The sequence below is a fragment of the Lynx rufus genome, unplaced genomic scaffold (genome assembly GCF_022079265.1).
Source record: "Lynx rufus isolate CCGP_SWC_20201006 ecotype Redwood Valley unplaced genomic scaffold, mLynRuf1.p SCAF_1, whole genome shotgun sequence".
NCBI lineage: Eukaryota > Metazoa > Chordata > Mammalia > Carnivora > Felidae > Lynx > Lynx rufus.
In genome coordinates, this window is record NW_025814823.1 from 173,296,798 (window position 1) to 173,321,195 (window position 24,398).

Here is a 24,398-nt window from a genome sequence, read left to right on the forward strand (position 1 = left end):
AAGGTCTTTGGAGCAAAAGCTAATGCATACAGAATGTAAGATACAGTGTACTCAAGAAGCAAGAGGTATTTCATGACACAACAACCTCAGAGGGAACAATTTCTGCCTCAGTTGAATGTGGCAATACTGACATTCTCTCAATAAAAGAAATGCAAAAGTTGAGACTAAAAGGAAAAGGTCAAATTACAGCTTGGCAAAGGCTTTTACTCCTTAGATACAAGCCATTAAACTGTATTATGACAAAATATGGAAAATAATTTTAATTCTAACTACTGTAATTTCACAATAATAATATACCACTTAGTTATTTAAATCTAATATAAAAGGAGTTGAAAACTTATATTCACCTGAAAACCTGCACATCATTAAAATTTTTTTTCAATGTTTATTTATTTTTGAGAAAGAAAGAGAGAGAGAGAGAAAGAGAGAGACAGACGCGAGTCGAGGAGGGGCAGAGAGAGGAGACACAGAATCTGAGGCAGGCTCCAGGCTCTGAGCTGTCAGCACAGAGCCAGACACGGGGCTTGAACCCACAAACTGTGAGATCATAACCTGAGCTGAAGTCAGGTTTTCACACTTAACTGACTGAGCCACCCAGGCACCCCTGCACATCAATTTTTAAAGCAGCTTTATTCCTAATTACCAAAACTTGGAAGCAACCAAGATGCAGGTGAATGGAAAGATAAACTGTGTTATGTCCAGACAATAGAATATTACTCAGCACTAAAATATCAAGCCATGAAAAGACATGAAAGATATTTAAATGCATATTACCAAGTGAAAAAAGCCAATCTGAAAAGGCTACATACACACTATAGGATTTCAACTATATGACATTCTGGAAAAGGCAAAACTATGAAGACCATAAAAAAATGGTTACAGGGTGAGGAAGGGAGGCCTAGCAGAGAAAGAGGGATAGATAGATAAGCAGAGCACAGACTTCGGGCAATGAAAATAATCTGTAGGATACCATAATCATGGAAACATGTCATTACACATTTGTCCAAACCCAAATAATGTACACCACCAAGAATGAACCCCAAGGTAAACTATGGACTTTGGGCGATTATAATGTGTCAATGTACGTTCATCAATCGAAACAAATGTACCACTCTGGTGGGGGATGTTGGTAACAGGAAAAGTTGTGTGTGTGGACAGAGTGGGCAATCTATGTGTCTTACCCTCAATTTTGCTGTGACCCCAAAACTGCTCTAAAAAAATAAAATATTAACATAAAATAAAAAGTTAATGGTAGAAGCTGAAATAACTACCAAATTTATATACCTATACAGCTCCCACTATAATTATGGGGCTTGTTAAACCTTTCAACCAATGCAATTTTCCTAACAACATTTTTAGACCATAAGCCTGTAAGTGATCCAAATTGGTATTTCCCAAGCAAGTATTTCAAAAGAAGTTAAAACACCCAAAGCCAAGCAATTACTTAAAATGATCCCCTCAAGGGGCGCCTGGGTGGCGCAGTCGGTTAAGCATCAGACTTCAGCCAGGTCACGATCTCGCGGTCCGTGAGTTCGAGCCCCGCGTCAGGCTCTGGGCTGATGGCTTGGAGCCTGGAGCCTGTTTCCGATTCTGTGTCTCCCTCTCTCTCTGCCCCTCCCCCGTTCATGCTCTGTCTCTCTCTGTCCCAAAAATAAATAAACGTTGAAAAAAAAAAATTTAAAATGTTCCCCTCAAATAATATCTGAAAAATCTCTCTTAGAGCAAAGAAATAGCCAAATAGATCTTTAAATAAATATATATATCTGTACCTATGATAGTTGATGGGTAATAACTTTATGCTCTGAAGCAAATACATTATGCCTTTAATATATTCCCATTAGACATAGCACCCAAGTTTTTTAAACACCAACAGCATTTTTTAACACAAGTAAGACCAAAGAAATGATAAGGAATAACAGGGATTTACTATGCCCAAGTCACAGTTCAGCCATGTCATATTCATGAATTTCTAATCTTCAATCTACAAGATAGGTGATAACATCCCCATTTTATAAAAAATGCAACTGAGGCTTGAAGAAGAAAGTGTCTTGCCTAAGCCCATTCAAGTTAGTCCATTATTTAAGTGGCAAGGCAATGATTCGAACCAAAATCTGTCCACACTCCAAAACCATTGGGTACTTTTTACTAAAACCTATCCCTATGTTGTCACATCATCATATTCCTCAACCAGTCTCCCTGCCCCCATCTATCACTACTTCCCCACACTAATTAAATCTCAGTCCTACAGAGGTTGTGTTCTCTCCTTTGTTGTCTTAAAAGGCTGCATGGGCTAATCCTTCTTCCTTTTCCTCCTGAAGCCTCTGTCCCCCATTCTACCTTTGGGTTCACTTCTCTCACAGAGTAACTTCTCAGATTAAGCTTTAGTCCTTTACCTCTCCATTTCCTTGAGATCCACAAGAAAATCAGCAAAAACACAAAAGACCTAGAAATTAAGAGGAACACTGTATCTGACATACCTATTAGAGGTTCCTGCACAAGTGCATGCATTGCTCTTCACCAAGTTATATAAAACAATCCTTTAAAGGTTTAGGGTTTGGCACACTACCAATGGGACTATTTTTATAAATAATGTCTTATTGGAATACAGCCATGCTCATGTATTTACTAATGACTTATGACTGCTTTTGTGCTAGAGAGTTGAGAGTGACAAGACAGTATGGCTTGCAAGCTTAAAATATTTACTATCTGTCCTTTTAAGGAAAGGATTACCGGGGCGCCTGGGTGGCGCAGTGGGTTAAGCGTCTGACTTCAGCCAGGTCACGATCTCGCGGTCCGGGAGTTCGAGCCCCGCGTCGGGCTCTGGGCTGATGGCTCAGAGCCTGGAGCCTGTTTCTGATTCTGTGTCTCCCTCTCTCTCTGCCCCTCCCCCGTTCATGCTCTGTCTCTCTCTGTCCCAAAAATAAATAAACGTTGAAAAAAAAAAATTTTTAAAAAAAGGAAAGGATTACCAATCCCCCCTCCCCTTAAATGTACAATAGAGTTAACACCCTGTAAATAAAAACAGCCTGATCACAACTGAATGACTTAAAACCTAAGATGCTTCCTGAACTTCTGTTCCTGAGCTTGTTTCTTGTCCTCCTCAACTACACCTGCCACCACAACCCCCTACTCCCACTTATGTTCTCACCTAGATTGCTCATCCCACAAAACTACAGTTGAGCTGAAAGCACCTGGAGAAATAACTCACCATATCCAACTCTTCTACAAATGGCCAAAAGGAAATGACTTGCCAAACCAACATAAAGAATATCAAGAGTAAAAGAGGAATATGACCTTCTGATACTAAAGGTAAATATTAAAAGGCAGAAAATTACAAAAGCTAATGGAGAGAGGAATAAATCATGCAAATCTCAATACATGGCACAGAGCAAATATGAAACTGCGCAGGAGCCAAAGTATGATCATAATTAAGTTTCTTGGCAACTACATATCAATTCCTAGCACAGAGCCAGGACCTGTTGTCAAGAATGGAGACACACTGCTCATACAGGACAAGCCTAGCAATGTCTTTTTTGACTACAGAGTGTATATATACCAGCTAAAATAATGAAATATCCATAAAGTTAAATCAACCCCAAATTTTCACAAACTGAAGAAAAGACAAATAAAATGTGGATAAATAAAATGTGGTGTGCCTATACCCTGGAATACTATTCAGCAATAAAAACCAAAATACTGAGGGGTGCCTGAGTGGCTCAGTTGGTTAAGCGTCCAAATTTGGCTCAAGTCACAGTCTCATGGTTCATGAATTCAAGCCCTGCATCAGGCTCTGTGCTGAAAGCTTGGAGCCTGCAGCCTGCTTCAGATTCTGTGTCTCCTTCTCTCTGCCCCTCCCCTGCTTGTGCTCTGTCTCTCAAAAATAAATAAACTTTAAACAAACAAAATAGATACATGCTACAATATGGATAACCACAAAAATATTATGCTAAATGAAAAGAGCAAAACACAAAAGATCACATACTATATGATTCCATTAATATGAAACGTCCAGAAGAGGCAAATGGTGGGGGTTTGGGGGTACAATCAGTGGTTGCTGGGGCTAGGAGTACAAATGAACTAGCTATAAATGGGATGGAGGACTCTCACTGGGTAGAACAAATGTTCTAAAACTGATTTATGGGGATGGCTGCACAACTCAATAAATTTACTAAAAATCACTTATGCACTTAAAACGTATGAACCTTATGGTGTATAAATTGTACCTCGTGCTCTCTTTCTCAAAATAAATAAACTAAAAAAAAAAAAAAAAAGACTGAATTATAGTTCTTTTCCTAAAGAACCACATTACAGTAAGTACTAAGAGCAACATCACTCCTCACTACACATTATTAACCCTTGTCATACACCTACTTTCCTAGTTCGGAAACCTCAGAGGCAAAAGAGATAAAGGAAGGGGGGAAAAAAGGCAAAAGTCCACACATTCCTTCATAATAATAAAGTTACTGAGCCCAACCTCCTGTTGAAAACAAATAAAAATGCTATAAAATGTTTTTAAAACTACTTTAAAAGCAGCAAAGCACTGACAAGATTGTAATGAACTACATACCAAAAATTACAAGTAATAACTAGAGAAATAAAGCAATGAAATGGATTAGGTCCTGAAGACTTTGAGATCCAGCTAAAGCATACGAGGCAGAAGTTTGAGAGAGAATAAACTAGGGCCCCAAATAACTCTATCCTCAGAGTTACAGTAAAGCAAAAGAACACCATGTCCCAGCCTCCAGGAGACCACAAGGAAAGGTACCTTGGCAAGAAGTAGAAGGGGAGCAGGAGGGAAAATAAGTCCTTGAGAAGCTGTGACTGGTGCTCCTGTGGATTTGTAGCTCCCATAAGAAAATCAAGCAACTGATGTAAATTATGAAAAATAAATTATTAAAAAAAAAAGTCAAGCAATTAGTACATCATGTTTAACAGAATAAAGGGCATAAAAAGGAATGATCATCCTAACAGACACAGAAAAACCACCTAACAAACCAGGAATAAAAGGTAACTTTCTCAACTTGAAAGGTCATCTATCAAAGTCATAGTTAACATCATAGTTAATAGTGAAAAATTGGGTATCTTTGCCCTAAGATCAGGAACTAGACAAGAGTGCCTGTTCACTCCACTTATGCTTAACACTGCACTGGAGGCTCTAGCTAGGGCAATTAGTAAAAAGGAAAATTAAATAAATAAATAAATAAATAAATAAATAAATAACCAGATGAGAAAGGATGAAGTAAAAGTATATTAGTTGATGACATGATCATGTGCATAGAAAATCCTAAGGAATTCAAAATAAAATAAATTAGAACTAAAAAATGAGTTCAGCAAGGTTGCAACATGCAAAATCAATATACAAAAATCAAGTGTATTTCTGTATACTTTTAATGAACCCAAATGATCATTTTCATATCTCATTTGTAATAGCATCAAAAAAGAAAATTCAAAAAACAATAAAATATTTAAGAATAAATTAAACAAAAGAACCACAAGAATTAGACACAGAAAACTGTCCTGTGGTTCATAGTTCAGAAAACTTAACAATGGCAACACTGCAGGGGCGCCTGGGTGGCGCAGTCGGTTAAGCGTCCGACTTCAGCCAGGTCACAATCTCGCGGTCCGTGAGTTCGAGCCCCGCGTCAGGCTCTGGGCTGATGGCTCGGAGCCTGGAGCCTGTTTCCGATTCTGTGTCTCCCTCTCTCTCTGCCCCTCCCCCGTTCATGCTCTGTCTCTCTCTGTCCCAAAAATAAATAAAAAACGTTGAACAAAAAAAAAATTAAAAAAAAAAAAAAACAATGGCAACACTGCCAAAACTAATCTACAAATCCAGCACAATTCTTATCAAATTCCCAGCTGGCTTTTTTGCAGAAATTAACATGCTGGTCTGAGAATTACAATGGAAATGCACAAGATCCAGAAAAGTCAAACAATCCTGAAAATTGACAGTTGGAGGACACACTTTCCAATTTCAAGACTACAATAATTACTACAAAAATAGGGCAAGTTAAGACTTTGTGGTACGGACATGGTAAAAACAAAACATATATATATATATCAGGAAGTCTGGGTGGCTCAGTTGGGTAAGAATCTGACTCCAGCTCAGATCATGATCTAACGGTTTATGAGTTCAAGCCCCACACTGGACTCTCTGCTATCAGCACAGTGGCTGCTTCAGATCCCCTCTCTCTCTGCTCATTCCCAGCTCATGCTCTCTCTCAAAAATAAACATTTAAAAATAAATAAAAGACAAATGACCATAAAAAATAACTATAATTTAAAAACTACGTTGAGGGAGGGTACGCCTGGGTGGCTCAGTGGGTTGAATGTCTGACTTTGGCTCAGGTCAGGATCTTGCAGTTCTTGAGTTCCAGCCCCAGTCAGTCTCTGTGCTGACAGCTCAGAGCCTGGAGCCTACATCAGATTCTTTGTCTCCCTCTCTTTCTGCTCCTCCCCCATTCGTGCTCTGTCTCTCCCTCTCAAAACATAAACGTTTAAAAAAAAGAAATTAAAAAAAAAAGAATTAACGCCAGGGTGCCTGAGTGGATCAGTTAAGCATCCAACTTTGGGTCAGGTCATGATATTGCAGTTCATGGGTTTGAGCCCTGCACTGGGCTCTCTGCTGTCAGCACAGTGGCCACTTTGGATCCTCCGTCCACTCCCCTTCTCTCTGCCTGTCCCTTGCTCTCTCTTCAAATAACTAAAAATAAAAATAAAAATAAAAATAAAAATAAAAATAAAAATAAAAATAAAAATAAAAATAAAAATAAAAAAGAATTAATGCCAAAATTTCTCAAACTCTTCCAAAACACTGAGGAGAGAATATTTCCAAATTCATTTTATGAAGTGAGCATTACTCTAATGCCAAAGCCAGACAAATATACTTAAAAATTAAAAAAAGAAAAATTTAACCAATATTCCTTATGAACATTGCTGCAAAAATTCTCACAAACATTAGCAAACTGAATTCAACAGAGCACACTGAAAGGATTACACACCATGACCAAGTGGGATTCACCCCTGGGATAGAAGGATGGTTCAACATATTTTTAAAAAAAGTAATAAAGACATTAACAAAATGAAAATCACATGACCATCTCAACTGATGCAGAAAGGGCTTGACAAAATCTAACACCTTTTCTTCTTTTTTTTTAAAGTAAGCTCTAGGCCGGACATGAGGCTTGAACTCATGACCTTGAGCGAGTCGGACACTCCTTCCAATACTTGTTCCTTAGAAAAACATTCAACAAACAAGGTAGTCACATATGTAAATCCGTGTGGGGGCTGTGTGTGTGTGTGAGAGAGAGAAAATAGCATATATTTCATATATGAAAATACCATAACATGATATTCTATCATAGAAACTGAAAGCTTTTTCTCTAAGAGCAGGAACAAGGCTAGGATGACCACTCTTGCCACTTCTACTTAACACAATACTGAAGTCCAAACAAGAGCAACTAGGCAAGAATTAGAAATAAAAAACATCCAAATTGGTAAGAAAACAGTAAAATGGTCTCTGTTCACCGGTGACATGATCTTACATGAAGAAAATACTAAAGATTCCACCAAAAAATAAAAAAAATTACCAGTTAAGAATAAACAATTGCATAAAGGTGCAGTATACAAAAATCAACTTTTAAAATCAGTTGCATTTCTAAACACTAATAATGAACAATTCAAAAAGCAAATTAAGAAATCAATCCCATTTACAATAGCATGAAATAGAATAAAATACTTATGAATAAATTGAACCAAGGACATGAAAAACATATGCACAGATGATTACAAACACTGCTGAAATTAAAGACAAATGGAAAGATTCCCACATTCATGAACTGGGAGATTTAATATTGTCAAAATGTTCATACTACCCAAGAGTGATCTTCAGACTAACTGCAATTGCTACCAAAACCCCAAAGGCATTTTTTGCAAAAACAGAAAATAAAATCCGAAAATGCACATGGAATCTTAAAGGACCCCATAATAGCCAACAATTATGGAAAAGAACAAACACATTCTGTTTTCTAAATATATTACAAAGCTACATTACAATATGATATTCCCATAAAGACAGACATATAGATGACTGGAACAGAAAGGAGAGCACAGAAATAAACCCTTAGGTGTAAGGTCAAATTCTTTTTGGCCAGTATATTAAGACTACACAACGAGGAAAGGATAGTCTCATCAATAAATGGTGCTGGGAGGGGCGCCTGGGTGGCTCAGTCGGTTAAGCGTCCGACTGCGGCTCAGGTCATGATCTCAGGGTTTGTGAGTTCGAGCCCCGCGTCGGGCTCTGTGCTGACAGCTCAGAGCCTGGAACCTGTTTCAGATTCTGTGTCTCCCTCTCTCTCTCTGACCTCCCCCATTCATGCTCTGTCTCTGTCTCAAAAGTACATAAACGTTAAAAAAAATTTTTTTTAAATAAATACATAAATAAATGGTGCTGGGAAAAGTGGATATTCACATGCAAAAAAGAAAGATGGATCTTTATCATGCACTACATACAAAAATTAACTCAAAATTATATCAAAAACCTAAATCTAAGATCTGAAACTATGAAATTCCAGAAGAAAAGGAAATAGATTCAATTCATAAATGAAATGAGCAATTTTTTCTTTGATAGGACATCAAAAGCACAGACAACAAAACCAAAAACAGACAAATTTGACTACATGAAACTTTTTTCTACAATTTCCTGCACAGCAAAGGAAACAACTAACACAATGGAAATACAACCTACAAAATGAAAGAAAATATTTGCAAACCATATATCAAATAAGGGGTGATCACCCAGATTAAACAAATCAGTTAACAAAAGAACAACCCAACTCAAAAATGGGCAATGGACTTGGAGAGACATTTCTTCAAAGATATACAAATAGCCAATAAGCATATGAAAAGATGCTCAGTATCACTAATCATCAAGGAGATGCAAATCAAAACTAGGAGACATCAACTTACCCCTGTTAGGATGGCCACCATTAAAAAATAAGTAACAAGTACTGAGGATGTGAGGAAACTGGGACACTAGTGCACTGTGCACTGTTGGCAGGATTATAATATGGTACAGCCACTATGGAAAACAGTATAATTTCCTCAAAATATTAAAAATAGAATTCTATAATCCGTTCCAATTCTGGCATGTATTTAAAAGAATTGAAAATGTGATCTCAAAGAGATATGTATTTGCACATCCATGTTCAATGCAGCCTTATTCATGACAGTCAAGTTATGGAAGAACTTAAATGTCCAATCTCAAATGTCCACTGATAGATGAATAGATTAAAAAAATACATGTTATGTACATACAATGAACTATTATTCAGCCTCAATAAAGATGGGAATCACGTCATGTGCTAGATTATGAATGAATCTTGAAGACATTATGCTAAGTGAAATAATCCAATCTCAAAAAGACAAATACTACATGATTCCATTTATAGGAGGTATCTAAAGTAATCCGACTCCTAAAAACAGAAAGAGAATAGTGGTTGCCAGGGGATGGGGGAGAAAGGGGAAAAACGGGGAGTTGCTGTTCAAGGAGTATAGCTTCAGACATGAAAGATGAAAAAGTTCTAGAGATCTGTTGTACAACAATGTGCATACACTTAATACTGTAATGCATATATGGCACTTGTTCAAAAGTTAAATCTATGTATTTTTTACAATAATAATAACCCATTACTACATTTTAACCAAAAGAACCAAACACCAAAGTACCACATATTGTATGATTCTATTGACATGAAATGCACAGAAGAAACAATGGCCTTGAATGATAACTGGATCAGATGAACTTGACAGATATATTCAGAACTTTTCATCCAAAAACAGCAGAATATACATTCTTCTCAAGTGCACATGGAACATTCTCCAAGACACAGTTATAAATGTCTATGCACAAAATTCAGGAACACCCAAATATATAAAACAATCACAAACATAAACGATCTTATTGGTAATAATGTGGTACTTGCAGGGGACTTTAATACTCCACTTACAACAGTGGACAGATCATCTAGACAGAAAATCAGTAAAGAAACAATGGCCCTAAATGATACACTGGGCCAGATGGCCTTGACAGATATATTTAGTATTTTCTTCCTAAAGCATCAGAATACACATTCTTCTCCAGTGCACATGGAACATTCTCCAAGATACATCACATACTGGGTCACAAAGCAGCCCTCAATAAATATAAAAGAATTAAGATCATACCATGCATATTTTCAGATCACAATGCCATGAAACTTGAAATCAACCACAAGAAAAAATTTGGAAAGCCTCCAAATGCATGGAGGTTAAAGAACATCCTACTAAAGAATGAAGGGTCAAACAGGCAATTAAAGAAGAAATTTAAAAATATATGGAAGCAAATGAAAATGAAAACACAACAGTCCAAACACTTTGGGATGCAGCAAAGGCAGTCCTAAGGGGAAAATACATTGCAATCCAGGACTATCTCAAGAAACAAGAAAAATCCCAAATACAAAACCTAATCGCACACCTAAAGGAAATAGAAGTAGAACACAAAGAAACCCCAAAGCCAGCAGGAGAGAAATAATAAAGATTACAGCAGCAATAAACAATACAGAATCAAAAAACAAAACAACCACACACACAAAAAAAAAACAGAACAGATCAATGAATCTGAGAGCTGGTTTTTTGAAAAAAATAAACAAAACTGATAAACTCCTAGTCAGACTACTCAAAAAGATGACCCAAATAAATAAAATCACGAATAAAAGAGGAGAGATCACAACCAACACCACAGACATACAATCATTAGAAAATACTATGAAAAATTATATGCCAACAAACTGGACAACCTGGAAGAAATGGACAACTTCCTAGATACCCACATACTACCAAAACTCAAACAGGAAGAAACAGAAACTCTGAACAGACCAGTAACCAGTGAAGAAATTGAATCAGTTATCAAGAATCTCCCAACAAATAAGAGTCCTGGGCCAGATGCCTTCCCAGGGGAATTCTACCAGACATTTATTTTTTTTTTTTAATTTTTTAACGTTTATTTATTTTTGAGACAGAGAGAGACAGAGCATGAATGGGGGAGGGTCAGAGAGAGAGGGAGACACAGAATCTGAAACAGGCTCCAAGCTCTCAGCTGTCAGCACAGAGCCCAACGCGGGGCTCAAACTCACAGACTGCGAGACCATGACCTGAGCCAAAGTCGGACGCTTAACTGACTAAGCCACCCAGGCGCCTCTCTACCAGACATTTAAAGCAGAGTTAATACCTATCCTTCTCAAGCTGTTCCAAAAAACAGAACTGGAAGGAACACTTCCGGAGTCATTCTATGGAGCTAGCATTACCTTGATTCCCAAAGCAGAGACCCCACTAAAAAGGAGAATTGCAGGCCAATATCCCTGACAAACATGGATGCAAAAATTCTCAACAAGATATTAGCAGACCAAATTCAACAGTATATTAAAAGAATTATTCACCATGATTAAGTGGGATTCATTCCTGGGCTGCAGAGCTGTTTCAATATTTGCAAGTCAATCAATGGGATACATCACATTAACAGAAGAAACGATAAGAACCATATGATCCTGTCAATATATGCAGAAAAAGCCATTTGACAAAATACAGCATCCTTTCTTAATAAAAACCTTCAAGAAGTCAGGATAGAAGGAACATACCTTAACATCATAAAAGCCATATATGAAAAGCCCACGGCTAATCTCATCCTCAACGGGGAGAAACTGAGAGCTTTGCCCCTGAGGTCAGGAACACGACAGGATGTCCACTCTCACCACTGTTGTTTAACATAGTGTTGGAAGTCCTAGACTTAGCAATCAGACAACAAAATGAAATAGGGCATACAAATTGGCAAAGAAGAAGTCTAACCTTCACTTTTTGCAGATGACAGGATACTCTACATGGAAAACCCGAAAGACTCCACCAAAAAGCTGCTAGAACTGACACATGAATTCAGCAAAGTCACAGGATACAAAAATCACTGTACAGAAATTGGTTGCATTTCTATACACCAACAATCAAGCAAAAGAAAGAGAAATCAAGAAACCGATCCCATTTACAATTGCACCAAAACCATAAAATACCTAGGAATAAACCTAACCAAAGATAAAAAATCTGTATGCTGAAAACTATAGAAAACTTATGAAAGAAATTGAAAAAGACACAAAGAAATAGAAAAACATTCCATGGTTCATGGATTGGAAGAACAAATATTGTTAAAATCTCAATACTACCCAACGCAATCTACACATTCAATGCAATCCCAAACAAAATTGCACCGGCATTCTTCTCAAAGCTAGAACAAACAATCCTAAAATTTATATGGAACCACAAAAGACCCTGAGAAGACAAAGTAATGTTGAAAAAGAAAATCAAAGCAGGAGGCATCACAATCCTGGACTTTAGCCTCTACTACGAAGCTGTAATCATCAAGAAAGTATGGTATTGGCACAAAACCAAACACATATACCAATGGAATAGAATAGAGAACCCAGAATTGGACCCACAAATGTATGGCCAACTAATGACAAAGCAGGAAAGAGTACCCAGTGGAAAAAAGACAGTCTCTTTAGCAAATGGTGCTGGGAGAACTGGACAGCAACATGCAGAAGAATGAAACTGGACCACTTTCTTAAAGCATACACAAAAATAAACTTAAAATGGATGAAAGACCTAAATGTGAGACAGGAAACCATCAAAACCCTAGAGGAGAAAACAGTCAACAACCTCTTTGACCTCAGTCACAGGAACTTCCTACTCAACACGTCTCTGATGGCAAGGGAAATAAAAGCAAAAAGAATGACTGGGACCTCATCAAGATAAAAAGCTTCTGCAAAGGAAACAATCAAGAAAACTAAAAGGCAACTGACGGAATGGGAGAAGATATTTGCAAATGACATATCAGATAAAGGGTTAGCATCCAAAATCTATAAAGAACTTATCAAACTCAGCACCTGAAAAACAAATAATTCAGTGAAGAAATGGGCTGAAGACATGAACAAACACTTTTCCAAAGAAGACATCCAGATGGCTAACAGACACATGAAAAGAAGTTCAACATCGCTCACCATCAGAGAAATACAAATCAAAACCACACTGAGATACCACCTCACACTGGTAGAGTGGCTAAAATGAACAACTCAGGAAACAACAGATGTTAGCGAGGATGTAGAGAAAGGGGAACCCTCTTGCACTGTTGGTGGGAATGCAAACTGGTGCAGCTGCTCTGGAAAACAGTGTGGAGTTTCCTCAAAAATTAAAAATAGAACTACCCTACGACCCAGCAATAGCACTACTAGGAATTTATCCAAAGGACACAGGAGTGCTGATTCATAGGGATACTTGTACCCCAATTTTATACCAGCACTTTCAACAATAGCCAAATCATGGAAAGAGCCCAAATGTCCATCAACTGATGAATGGATAAAGATGTGGTTTATACATACAATGGAATACTATTTGACAATGAGAAAGAATGAAATCCTGCCATTTGCAACAACATGGATGGAACTGGAGAGTATTACGTAAAATGAAATCAGTCAGAGAAAGACAGGTATCATATGTTTTCACTCATATGTGGAACTTAAGAAACTTAACAGAAGACCGAAGGGAAGGGGGAAAAATAGTTTCAAACAGAGAGGGAGGCAAACCCATGAGACTCTTAAATACAGAGAACAAATTGAGGGTTGATGAGGGGACAGGGGAGAGGGGAAAATGGGTGATGGGCATTGAAGAGGGCACTTGCTGAGATGAGAACTGGGTGTTGTACGTAAACGATGAATCACAGGAATGTACTCCCAAAACCAAGAGCACAATTTATACACTGTGTATTAGCTAACTTGACAATAAATTATATTACAAAAATAAAAATAAAAAAATAACAGTCAGCATCAAAGTTAAAAAAAAAAAAAAAGAAATGTACAGAACAGGCAAATCTACAGATTGGGGAGAAATGAAAGGAAATTAATAAAGGGTACAGTATTTATTTCTGGGTGATACAAATATTCCAAAACTGATTGTACTGACAACTGCACAAGTCTGTGAATATACTAAAAACCCCTGAAGTAAACTTTAAAACGATGGGATATCTCAAGGTATGTGAATTATATCTCAATAAAACTGTCAGAAAACAGAATCTACTGTGATAAAACAACTTTGAGAATTTTATGTTTAAGGATAGTCAGTGTTATCTTCAATAACTATAGTGTATAATATTGCGTATTAATATTTTAAAAGACCATTTTTCTTCTGCTAAGGTTAAGATACCCTAGTACTTCAGTTTTCTTGTTGTTCTCAAATCTCATTACAGAAGGGAAGTTAAGACATCTTAAGGCCTTCGAGTAAGTACTACAGAATACTTTCTTTTTCCTAAAAGCACATGTCCCCTTCTGTCTACATAATATGTAGTAGACCTTCCTTAAATTGTAGTAAAGAAAGCCTATCATTCAATAAAATGTATTCACTTTCTCTAAACTAACAACTATGTTTAAATTTTAGGCTCAGAGCCTCTCAATTACCTAAAATGCCAGACTGAGTCTCCAAAAGTTCATAGATTTAAAAAGACAGGAAATGTCTTTTTAAAGACATTTCTTTAGTCTAAAAGCAAAAGTAAAAAAAGAGCTCTGGTTAATACATAATTTCTGAAAGTATATGGAAACCTGGTCGTAAAAATTCAGGACCTTCTACAAAAAGCCCTCCCTTCACTTCACATGATAAGTTTTTCTTCCCAATCTACCCTTCCTCCTTTCATCAAAACAAACCACCTTCAGGAGGGTAACATTACCACCACTTCCTCTAGCCCTTTATCATACTCATGAATCCTTACCTGGTTCAGGGAGCTCAGGCTGGGGAGTCAAACTGGGAATTCCTGGCTCTTTTTCCATTTCCTCAATGCTGGCACTCGATTTATCACAAACATTCAACCGTGGCCCAACTGAATCTAAGCAGCTAGCATGATTTGGATCTGCCAGGGCATCTTCTAGTATGTTTGTCGAAGTAGGGGGTCTATGCTCTGGGAACTCATCCCCCTTCTTTACCGGGTCAGCTGGAAGCAAAACCCCAAAGGCACCCTCAGAGTTTTCTTTCTCCCTAAATCTGTTAGTGCGCTTACGAGGTTTAGTGCGCCTTTGGTTTAAACGCTGCCACCGCTTTTTAGGCACCGCTTGATTTACACCATTGGGTTCATCATTCTCACTGTTCACTTCAGTATCCAACTCTGGGCCTTTTCTGTTTTCAAAAGAGGGGCCTTTTTCAGGAATTTTATCAGGGTTAGACTGGTTGACTTTGTCATCAAAATTAACACTGGAAAAATGGGCACTGTCTTCACTTGTTAAATGACCCATTAACTGAAGGGGTTCTTCTTTACCAGGGTCTTCTAGTCCACCTCTTGAGCAGTCATTCTCTGAACCCCCACTTGGTCTGTCTCCCTGCAGTGCAGTCTCAAGAGTCACAGCTGGAAGTCGGTTCAGTTTTCTTTTGCGCTCTGTCTTTAAGGCTTTACGGTTTAATGTGTTCTTTCCCATCTGGGATGAAAAACTATCTCGCAATTTAGATGAAGGTTTTGATCGCCCACAGTTGCGCCTAGTAACACAGTTTGAACGACTTTTACCAGAAGCAGGGAGGTCTCTTCTGTCAGACACTAAGCTGGGGACAGATACAGACAACTCCCCAGACAGTGCAGAGTCACCCCCACTAGGGCTAGGACGGACTGGGTTCTGAGTGCCATCTCCATTTTTTTCTGAATTGTGAGTGGAGCTTCCTGAAACCAAGGCCTTAGAAGCAGCTACAGGACTACTGGTAGAACAGTCCCCAAGACCAGGACTCCGATAGGAAACCAAGTTTTGAGCAGTCATTAAGCGTTGCTCCTTGGTCTTACTATCATGCATATCTTTCAACATCATTAATAATGTACTGAATTTGTAGTCTGGTTCAATAGGTATATGATTCTGACCAGAGGCAGGAGAAAAGAGTAATGGTTTTGATGGCTTTGATGTTCCAGAGTCACTGACATCTTCACTTAAGGATCTATAAGACAGTTCCTTCAACTCTGACAGAACGTGTTTCACCACTGCTGTTTCTATGTCATTTGAATCCCTGGTTTTCTCATGCATGTTGCTCAGTAGTTTTAGCCCATCCACTTTCCCACTTTTGGAAATGCTGGCCAAAGGAGAGCCTTTAGTATCAGAAGAGCAGCATTTCAAACTGCAGTCCTCATTTGTAACTGGAGATTCCACTACAACTGGATTTTCTTTATGTTTGCACTTTATACTTCGGATCTTGGGCTGTTTGCTTTTTGAATGTAACAGAGCTTGACTTGTAGCCCCACCTTTTATTAGGGAATTCTCACTGGAAATGCTTGATGGTGTGTTGAATTTTGGAGAGAAACCATCATTTCTAAACTCTGATTGGGGTTTGCGGATAAGAGTAGACACTTTAAGATCAGAGAGATTAACCTGAGATGTCTCAGTTCCAGGCTCTCCTGTCTTAGTACAATCCATTAAGTGGTCTGTATGTGAATTAGTAATGAGGGACTTCTGCTTTGCTTTTACCTTAGTGTTTGTGGCAGGATACCTAGTATACTTTACCTTTTCATTTTTCTGCACAGATAAAATGTTCTCTGTTCTATCAAAAGCATCTGTAATTTCAAGGACACTGTTATCAGATTCTGAACTATGATCTATGGGATCCAGATCACTGCTTCCATCATCAGAAGTGGTACAGATACTAATGGAATCACTGCGCTTTTCTTCATCACCTGCTCCAATATAACAGAGCTGTACTTTCGAACTACACACCAAACCTCTTTGGAGTTTTTTCTTTTCCCCAGAATGTTTAGAGATCAAGGCACCCTCAGACAAGCCCAGTAAAGAGTCACAATTTGAAGTCTCAAATTCTTTCTTTGCAGTGTTTTTTGCACAAGAAGAAAACAGGAAATTTCCTGGGGCAGTGCTGGACCCTGTGAGGCTGTTTGCTATCCTGGAAAGTTCATTAGAGGCCTGCTTATCAGATACATCCCCAGAAATAAAGTTTAGGCCAAGGTTCTCTGGAATCTTTCCCCTTCGTTCTTCCTTATGTGCTTCAAATTGTATGTGGCCCTTTTTCATACTAGTCCTTTTTGGATTATCAGAACTCTTTCTGGCTCGAGACTTAGCACAAGGCTTTTCCTTCTCATCTGCAGAATGTTCTGAGTCAAAAGCCAGAGATTTCAAGCAGCCATTAAGTAACAGGTCATGTTCTGATTCAGGATCATTTGTACAGTCCTCAAATGGCATGTCCTCCTCACTGTCCAACTTGATTGAACTGGTGACACATCTTCGGTTCTTCGACCCTTTGGGAACATCATACTGTTCAGCAAGACCAACACTGGCTTCCCATTTACTCAAAATTTTCTGAGGAACCTTAAATTTAAAGGAGAAAAAGATTGTAACTTATCAAAAAAAATGCGAAAGGGAACAGGGAGATTATCAGTGAAGACCTCTCAAATAAGCTTTTTCAAGCCTTATAATTTCTTCAAGGCACTTTTTGAAAAAAAAAATTTTAATATTCATTTATGTATTTCGAGAGAGAAAGCAAGCAGGGGAAGGGCAAAGAGAGGGAGAGAGAGAGAATCACAAGCAGGGTCTGCGCTGCCAGTGCAGAGCCCAATGCAGGGCTCAAACCCACTAACAGTGGGATCATATCTGACCCCAAATCAAGAGTCGGATGCTTAACCGACTGAGCCACCCAGGTGAATCAAGACACTTCTATGGTACTAGCCAGGTGGTTAGCACCCACTGCTCACCCAAAGCCTAACAAATGGGGGGACTCCTCAAAACTACTTCTACCATTAAGATCTATCGTTAGAGGAAAGATTAATCCTATACACCCTCCACTCTCCCATAAAATAAAGAATAAAAGAGTGGATCATTAACCAGGATTGCATTCATGCACATGACATTACTAAATCAAGGAATAATCAGACTCTTCCTACCTACCCCTCCACACTTTAAAATAAGGATTTATTTTCTTCCTGACTTATGAAGGTCAAGCACTTGCTCAGTTGTATAAAAGAAAAAGCAAAAGGCTAAAGAAGATGAACATGGAAAAACAAAGAAAGGTGAAATGAGGTCAGATCCACCCTAGGAACCCTAAATTTGAACTTCTGGTTATCACTAAGCCCTTTTATTTCTGGTGATGTATCTGATTGTTCTACACATGTTACATAAAATCTGAATTATAACCAAGCAGTCTCCTAGGCTTAATCATGTAGCCCAGAGACAACAAAAAACCTTGGGTATTACAGATGTTCCTTTCTTGATTCCTCACAACATGGAGACACTGATGCTCCATGCAATACACCTATTTTTTCAAACATTTACTTACCTCCTTGGCTTTATACAAGAGATATTAGGCAAGGTTCCAGTTATCAGCTAACTATACTTTAATACTTGTAAAAGGGGTGTTTCACTGAGCATGTAAAAATTCAAGTCACTGGATAGGTAGCCTCCTCTTATAAAGCAATGAGCTGACCATCTAGTTTATTTTACACTCAAGTACACATTCATTAATTCTCATGACTGTGATAAGAATTAATCAACTTTCCAAAACCTGAAAGCCCTAGTGAACTATTTCACCTTCTAGGACTGACAATAAAGGAATAGTAAAAGAAATAAACCAAATTTTATTCAGCCAACCTTAACACAAATCATCAAGCAAATGGAAAAAAACAATGCTCTTTATTAAAATATTACTGGGGAGTGGGGGGGGTGGTGAGGGGGGACCCTGGGTAGCTCAAGTCGGTTAAGCATCGGACTTTGGCTAAGGTCATGATCTCATGGCTTGTGGGTTCGAGCCCCACAGTGGGCTCTCTACCGTCAGCACAGTGCCCGCTTCAGTTCCTCTGTCTCCCTCTCTCTATGCTCCTCCACTGCTTGCACTCTCCCTCTCTCGAAAATAAACAAACATTAAAAAATTTTAAAAAAAGAAAACTGATTATGAAAATGCAACCTTAAGTGTCAACAACCACATACAAAAAACAAAAAACAGCATATGCAACACCATGGATGGAGCTAGAGTGTAACGCTAAGTGAAAGAAGTCAGAGAGACAAATCCCCTAAGATTTCACTCATGTGGAATTTAAGAAACAAAAGAGCAAAGGGGTAAAAAGAGAAAGAGAGACAAAAAGAAACAGACTCTTTAAACTAGAGAGAACAAACTGATGGTTACCAAAAGGGAGGTGAGCTGGGGGATGGATGAAATAGGTGATAGGGACTGAGGAGTACCAGGTGACTAAACAAAAACAAATAAACCCAAGACAACAAAGAAAAATGTTTGCAGCTTTACATTTCTCATTTTAAAGAGAAATAATTAATCCAGAGAGTGAGAAGTAGAGTATTTCATCTCAATGACCATGTTCTTCTTACAAAAGATATGACCAAAGAAGACTGGTCATGTTATTTTATACTGTCACATCTAAGTGACATGGTAACAGTTATCTGAAATCCTTTCTCAAAAAAATCAAGTATAAATATTTGGAAGGCTAGCCCTATTTCATGCCTGCAAAAATTATTGCTTTCAGCTATTTTCTCACAAATATCCGATTACCAAAGGAAAGAACTTATATTTCAAAATATAATACTTCTTCCTTGCCTTCTCCCTGCCCACCACAAAAAAGACAGTTTGAGAGGCTTTTTTTTTTTTTTTTTTTTTTTTTTTACCTTATGCCTATATCCTTTTTCTTTCTGCTTTCCTCTTCTCCTAAGAACAGGTAGCTCTTCAAATTGATGTCTGCCTTCAAACATGACGATTGCTTTTCCAGCCACCCAGGCTCTCTCTGAAGGGTCCCCAAAAGCCTCCACGTAGTACTGTCGATAGGGCCTCCGGTTTGAAACTAGATAAAGATAAGAACCAGTGTCATTACTTTAAAAAGATGACTGTTCATCATCAAGAGAAGCGCCATGCAATTATTGCCAAAGAAATCTCTATTTTAAAAAAAGAAGAAGAAAAAGTGTTAGAAAACCTATAGAACAATCAACTCTAAGATAGGTCAGAAAGAAGGAAAATTTTAAATATTTCAATTCATGTGGCAAGAAAATGCCCAAGAGTTTCTGAAAGAACTTCAATAGTTTGGTCAGCTGATATACTATATATTCCAAACCTGTGAGAGATCGATTAGTTGTTAATCATAGAACAAATTAATATAGGAACCAAGTTTCCACTACCAACAATCTATAAAAGTCTTATACCCTTGTTACCAGAAAATACAAAGGGCATTTAATAAGACTCAGCACCAGAAATAAAATAATTAGTAAGAACTAACCACCAAACAAACTTTAAAACACTTTGCTAAAATATAATGGAGGGGAAAAAAAAAATTCTTCAACGCTATGCCACATATGATATGCTAACATTTATGGAATGGGTACTCTTGACCAGGCACTCATTTACACTAGGTACTTTGCACAGAGTCTTAGTCCTCACAACAACCAACTCTAAGAAATAAGTAGTACAATCCCCATTTTATAGACACAGTAAGTAAATAACTTCAGAGAAGGCAAATTCAGAGTGAAACACTGGCTTTACAGAGAAAGCAGAACTTGATACTTCAAAATACTGAAATTAAAAAAAAAAAAGCCCAAGAGCAATAAAAATAAAAATATATTGTTATTCTAGTTTCTAGTTTATTCTAGTTTCTTAGTTGTCCAAAATTCTAAGCATACAATTAACAACAACAAAAATACAGATCTTGTTCAGAAAAGATTATAAGCAAATTTACCTAGTATATGTCTCTTCCATCCATACTTAGCATTTTGGCATTTTTCATAGCAGTAAAAAGTCTCACAAAAGAAATATACCAGGACTATACAAGGTGTAATGATCTGTCTCTTTTTAGAAAAGGAAATCATCTAATATACAAATTCATTTATACAGGAACTCACAACTAATTCCCTTAACCATTTTTTAAAGCACAAAAAATACAAACCTCTCTTTCAATAAAAAATAAGGAAAAGCCTACCTCCTTCAGAATAGGGAAGGAAGGAAGGAAGGAAGGAAGGAAGGAAGGAAGGAAGGAAGGAAGGAAGGAAGGAAGGAAGGAAGGAAAAAGAAAGAACAAACAGAGGGAGAAGGAGTGAGAAGAGAAGAAAAAAGAAAAAACAAAAAGAGAATAAAAGGAAAAAGGAAAGAAGAAAGAAAGGGAGAGGAAATTTATAAACTGAACTTTAGAACAAAACTAAGGTCTCCATAGTAACTGGAAGAGCCAAAATGTCAAGTAAATTTCAATGGCAACTTTTTATAAATGCTAATTTCAAAGCTACATAACCAAAGAATGAAGAGTACCTATGAGCTCTCATAAACTTTAGTTGCAATGCCTGCGTTTCTATAAAAATATAGCTTAATAAAAAAATTACATGGTCAAATTTTGTTTTTTAGTCCATTTCAAAAACAATTGAAAATGAAAAAGGTTAAACTCCTTATAGTCTCTACCTACTTAAATTAAATCCTTTGAATAGAAACCACCTATAAAGGGGGATTAAAATTGGTAAGTATAGCCTGAGTGGCTCAGCTGGTTAAGCTCAGCCCCACATTCATGAGTTCATGGGTTCGAGCCCCACATCGGGCTCTGTGCTGACAGCTCAGAGCCTGGGGCCTGCTTCAGATTGTTTCCCCCTCTCTGCCCCTCCCCCACTTGTGCTCTCTCATGCGCGCGCGCGCTCTCTCTCTCTCTCTCTCTCTCTCTCTCTCCCTCTCTAAAACAACATTTTTAAAAACCTGGTAAGAGGGGCACCTGGGTGGCTTAGTCGGTTGAACGTCCGACTTTGGCTCAGGTTAAGATCTCGTTGTCTGTGAGTTCAAGCCCTGCTTGGGGCTCTGCTGGCAGCTCAGAGCCTAGAGCCTGGAGCCTGCTTTGGATTCTGTCTCTCTCTCTGCCCTTTCCCCACTCGTGCTCACTCGCGCACTCTCTCTCAAAAATAAATAAGCATTTTTAAAAATAACGTAAAATAACATAAAATAAAAAAATAAAATAAAAAACTGGTAAGATACTAGGTGCCTGGGTGGCTCAGTCGGTTAAGCATCTGACTTTGGCTCAGGTCACAACCTCGCAGTTAATTAGTTGGAGACCTGCAATGGGCTCTGTGCTGACAGCTCAGAGCCTGGAGCCTGCTTCGGATTCTGTGTATCCCTCTCTCTCTGCTCCTCCCCTGCTCATGCTCTGTGTGTCTCTCTCTCTCTTTCAAAAATAAATAAATATTAAAAAATATTTTTAAAAATTGGTAAGACATATATGTACCTATATATAAGTTCAGAAAGTCAATTGAGAAGTAAATAATTCTCCCATATAAACAAGTAAATTCAAACAACACATTACAATGTGCCAGAACTGTAAAGAGGACAAAAAAAGAAAACTCAGGGCCTGGTGGGTTAAGAGATATACAAACAGATTATGGTAAAAGAACATGAGAATTGCAATACCATAAACATTCACTTTTTAAAAAAGCAGAGATCAGGGGCCCCTGAGTGGCTCAGTTGACCATTTGACTTCGGCTCAAATCATGATCTCGTGGTCTGTGAGTTCAAGCCCCATGCCGGGCTCTGTGATGACAGCTGGGATTCTGTGTCTGTCTGTCTGTCTGTCTGTCTGTCTGTCTGTCTCTGCTCCTCCCCCACTCACGCTCTCTCTCTCAAAAATGAATAAACATTTTAAAAAAAGAAAAAGTAGAGATCATCGGGCACCTGAGTGGCTCAGTCAGTTAAGCATCGGCTCTTGGTTTTGGCTAAGGTCATGATCTCACAGTTCATGGGATGGAGCCCCACATTAAACTCTATGCTGACAGTGCTTAGCCTGCTTAGGATTCTCTCTCCCCCTCTGTCTCTGCCCCTCCCCCACTCTCTCCTTCAAAATAAATAAACATTAAAAGAGAAAGAAAATCCATAAGGAAGACAAAATAAATTTACAGTACTATAGTATATTTACTGAAAAACATCTGTGTGTAAAAGATTACATAAGGACCCAAACATTTCAAATCTCTGTTGTTCAAGGGTCAACAGCCTAAGGCTCTAGGTGAGGTTTCCAAAAGATGATGAAAATGACAACCAATGTATCAGATCATGTGGAAAAAATTAAAACTAGGAGAGTTTTACTATGAATTCATAATAAATATATAAAAGACTAAGAACCCTCTCCGTCACCAACACACACACACACACACACACACACACACACACACACACACATATAACTGCAGAAAAATCAAAAGGTTGTGAGGGCAAAGTAAGCACAGGACATTACATGGCTAAGCTGTGTATACTGTTAACATGATAACACTAAATTCCTAACCAAAATTATAACAGGTAAGATAGCAGGATGCTGGAGGTTGGTGAGAGGTTAAGGCCCAAAGCAAGGATTAAAATGATTAATCCACAACTTCTATAGTGAGAAGTAAAAAGTAATCCAGAAGGAACTTTGAGATACAGAAATTAACTTTCAAAAGATCCAGCTGACAGTTAAAGCTTAAAGAGAGGGTATAGAAAGAGCAGACTGTTTTCTAAACAAGGCTTACAAAATTAACCACTTGACTTTTTTAATCATATGCACTGTATATAACAGAAGTAAACAATGACTTCTAAAAGTGATTTTATAAAAATTTGGGTTTTCTGGGGCACCTGGGTGACTTAGTCGGTTAAGCGACCAACTCCAGATTTCAGCTTACGTCATGATCTCATGGGTTCATGAGTTGAGCCCTGTGTCAGGCTCTAAGCTGACAGTGCAGAGCCTGCATAGGATTTGGTTTCTCCATCTCTCTGCCCCTCTCCTGCTCATTCTCTCTCTCACTCGCTCTCTCCCTCAAAATAAATAAAAAAGCTTTAAAAAAAAATGTGGGTTTTTCTAATACCATTTGAAACATTTGGCTTTGCTAAGAAAACAATAAACATGAATGAGCACAATAATATGAACACTGAAGTACAATTTTTAATTTTTCACTGGTATCAACTAAAAAGTGATACAAAGTAGTAACTGTTGAGCCCAAGTAAAGTGTATATGGGTGTTCACTGTGCTATTCTTCAATTTGTCTATAGGTTTGAAATATTCAAAATAAAAGGTAGGAAGGGGAAATTATACCACTACAAAACAGTCAGACATTAATACTGGTCATAGTTTCAGTGTGGTGGGAAACAGGTAACTTTGACAGCAGTCTATCCAAAATGTCCTATTACTAGGCAGCGTCAATGGCAAGACAGGTGATTCCACCAGTTGATGTGTTATGAAGGAGACAAGCAAAAAATAAAAAAAAGAGCATGTTCAAAGAAAAATGGAGAGTTAACTACTAAGAGTAATAATTAGGATTCCAGAACTTGGCTGACTACAGCTGGCCATAAATATAGGGAAATGAAAACAAAAGTAAAAATTACCA

General features: G+C 37.9%; 1 protein-coding gene across 3 annotated transcripts in view; it reads right to left on the reverse strand.

Annotated features, from left to right (window-relative positions):
- The window catches only part of NSD1 (nuclear receptor binding SET domain protein 1), a 143,797-nt gene that overhangs the window by 49,501 nt on the left and 69,898 nt on the right, over positions 1-24,398 (reverse strand). For all 3 annotated transcript variants that reach the window (XM_047090549.1, XM_047090540.1, XM_047090558.1), the window contains exons 4-5: positions 19,704-19,876; positions 14,834-17,405 (exon numbers count right to left, since the gene is read on the reverse strand). In XM_047090549.1, the coding sequence (XP_046946505.1) occupies positions 14,834-17,405; positions 19,704-19,876 (2,745 nt within the window). The remainder of the gene's footprint in view (positions 1-14,833; positions 17,406-19,703; positions 19,877-24,398) is intronic.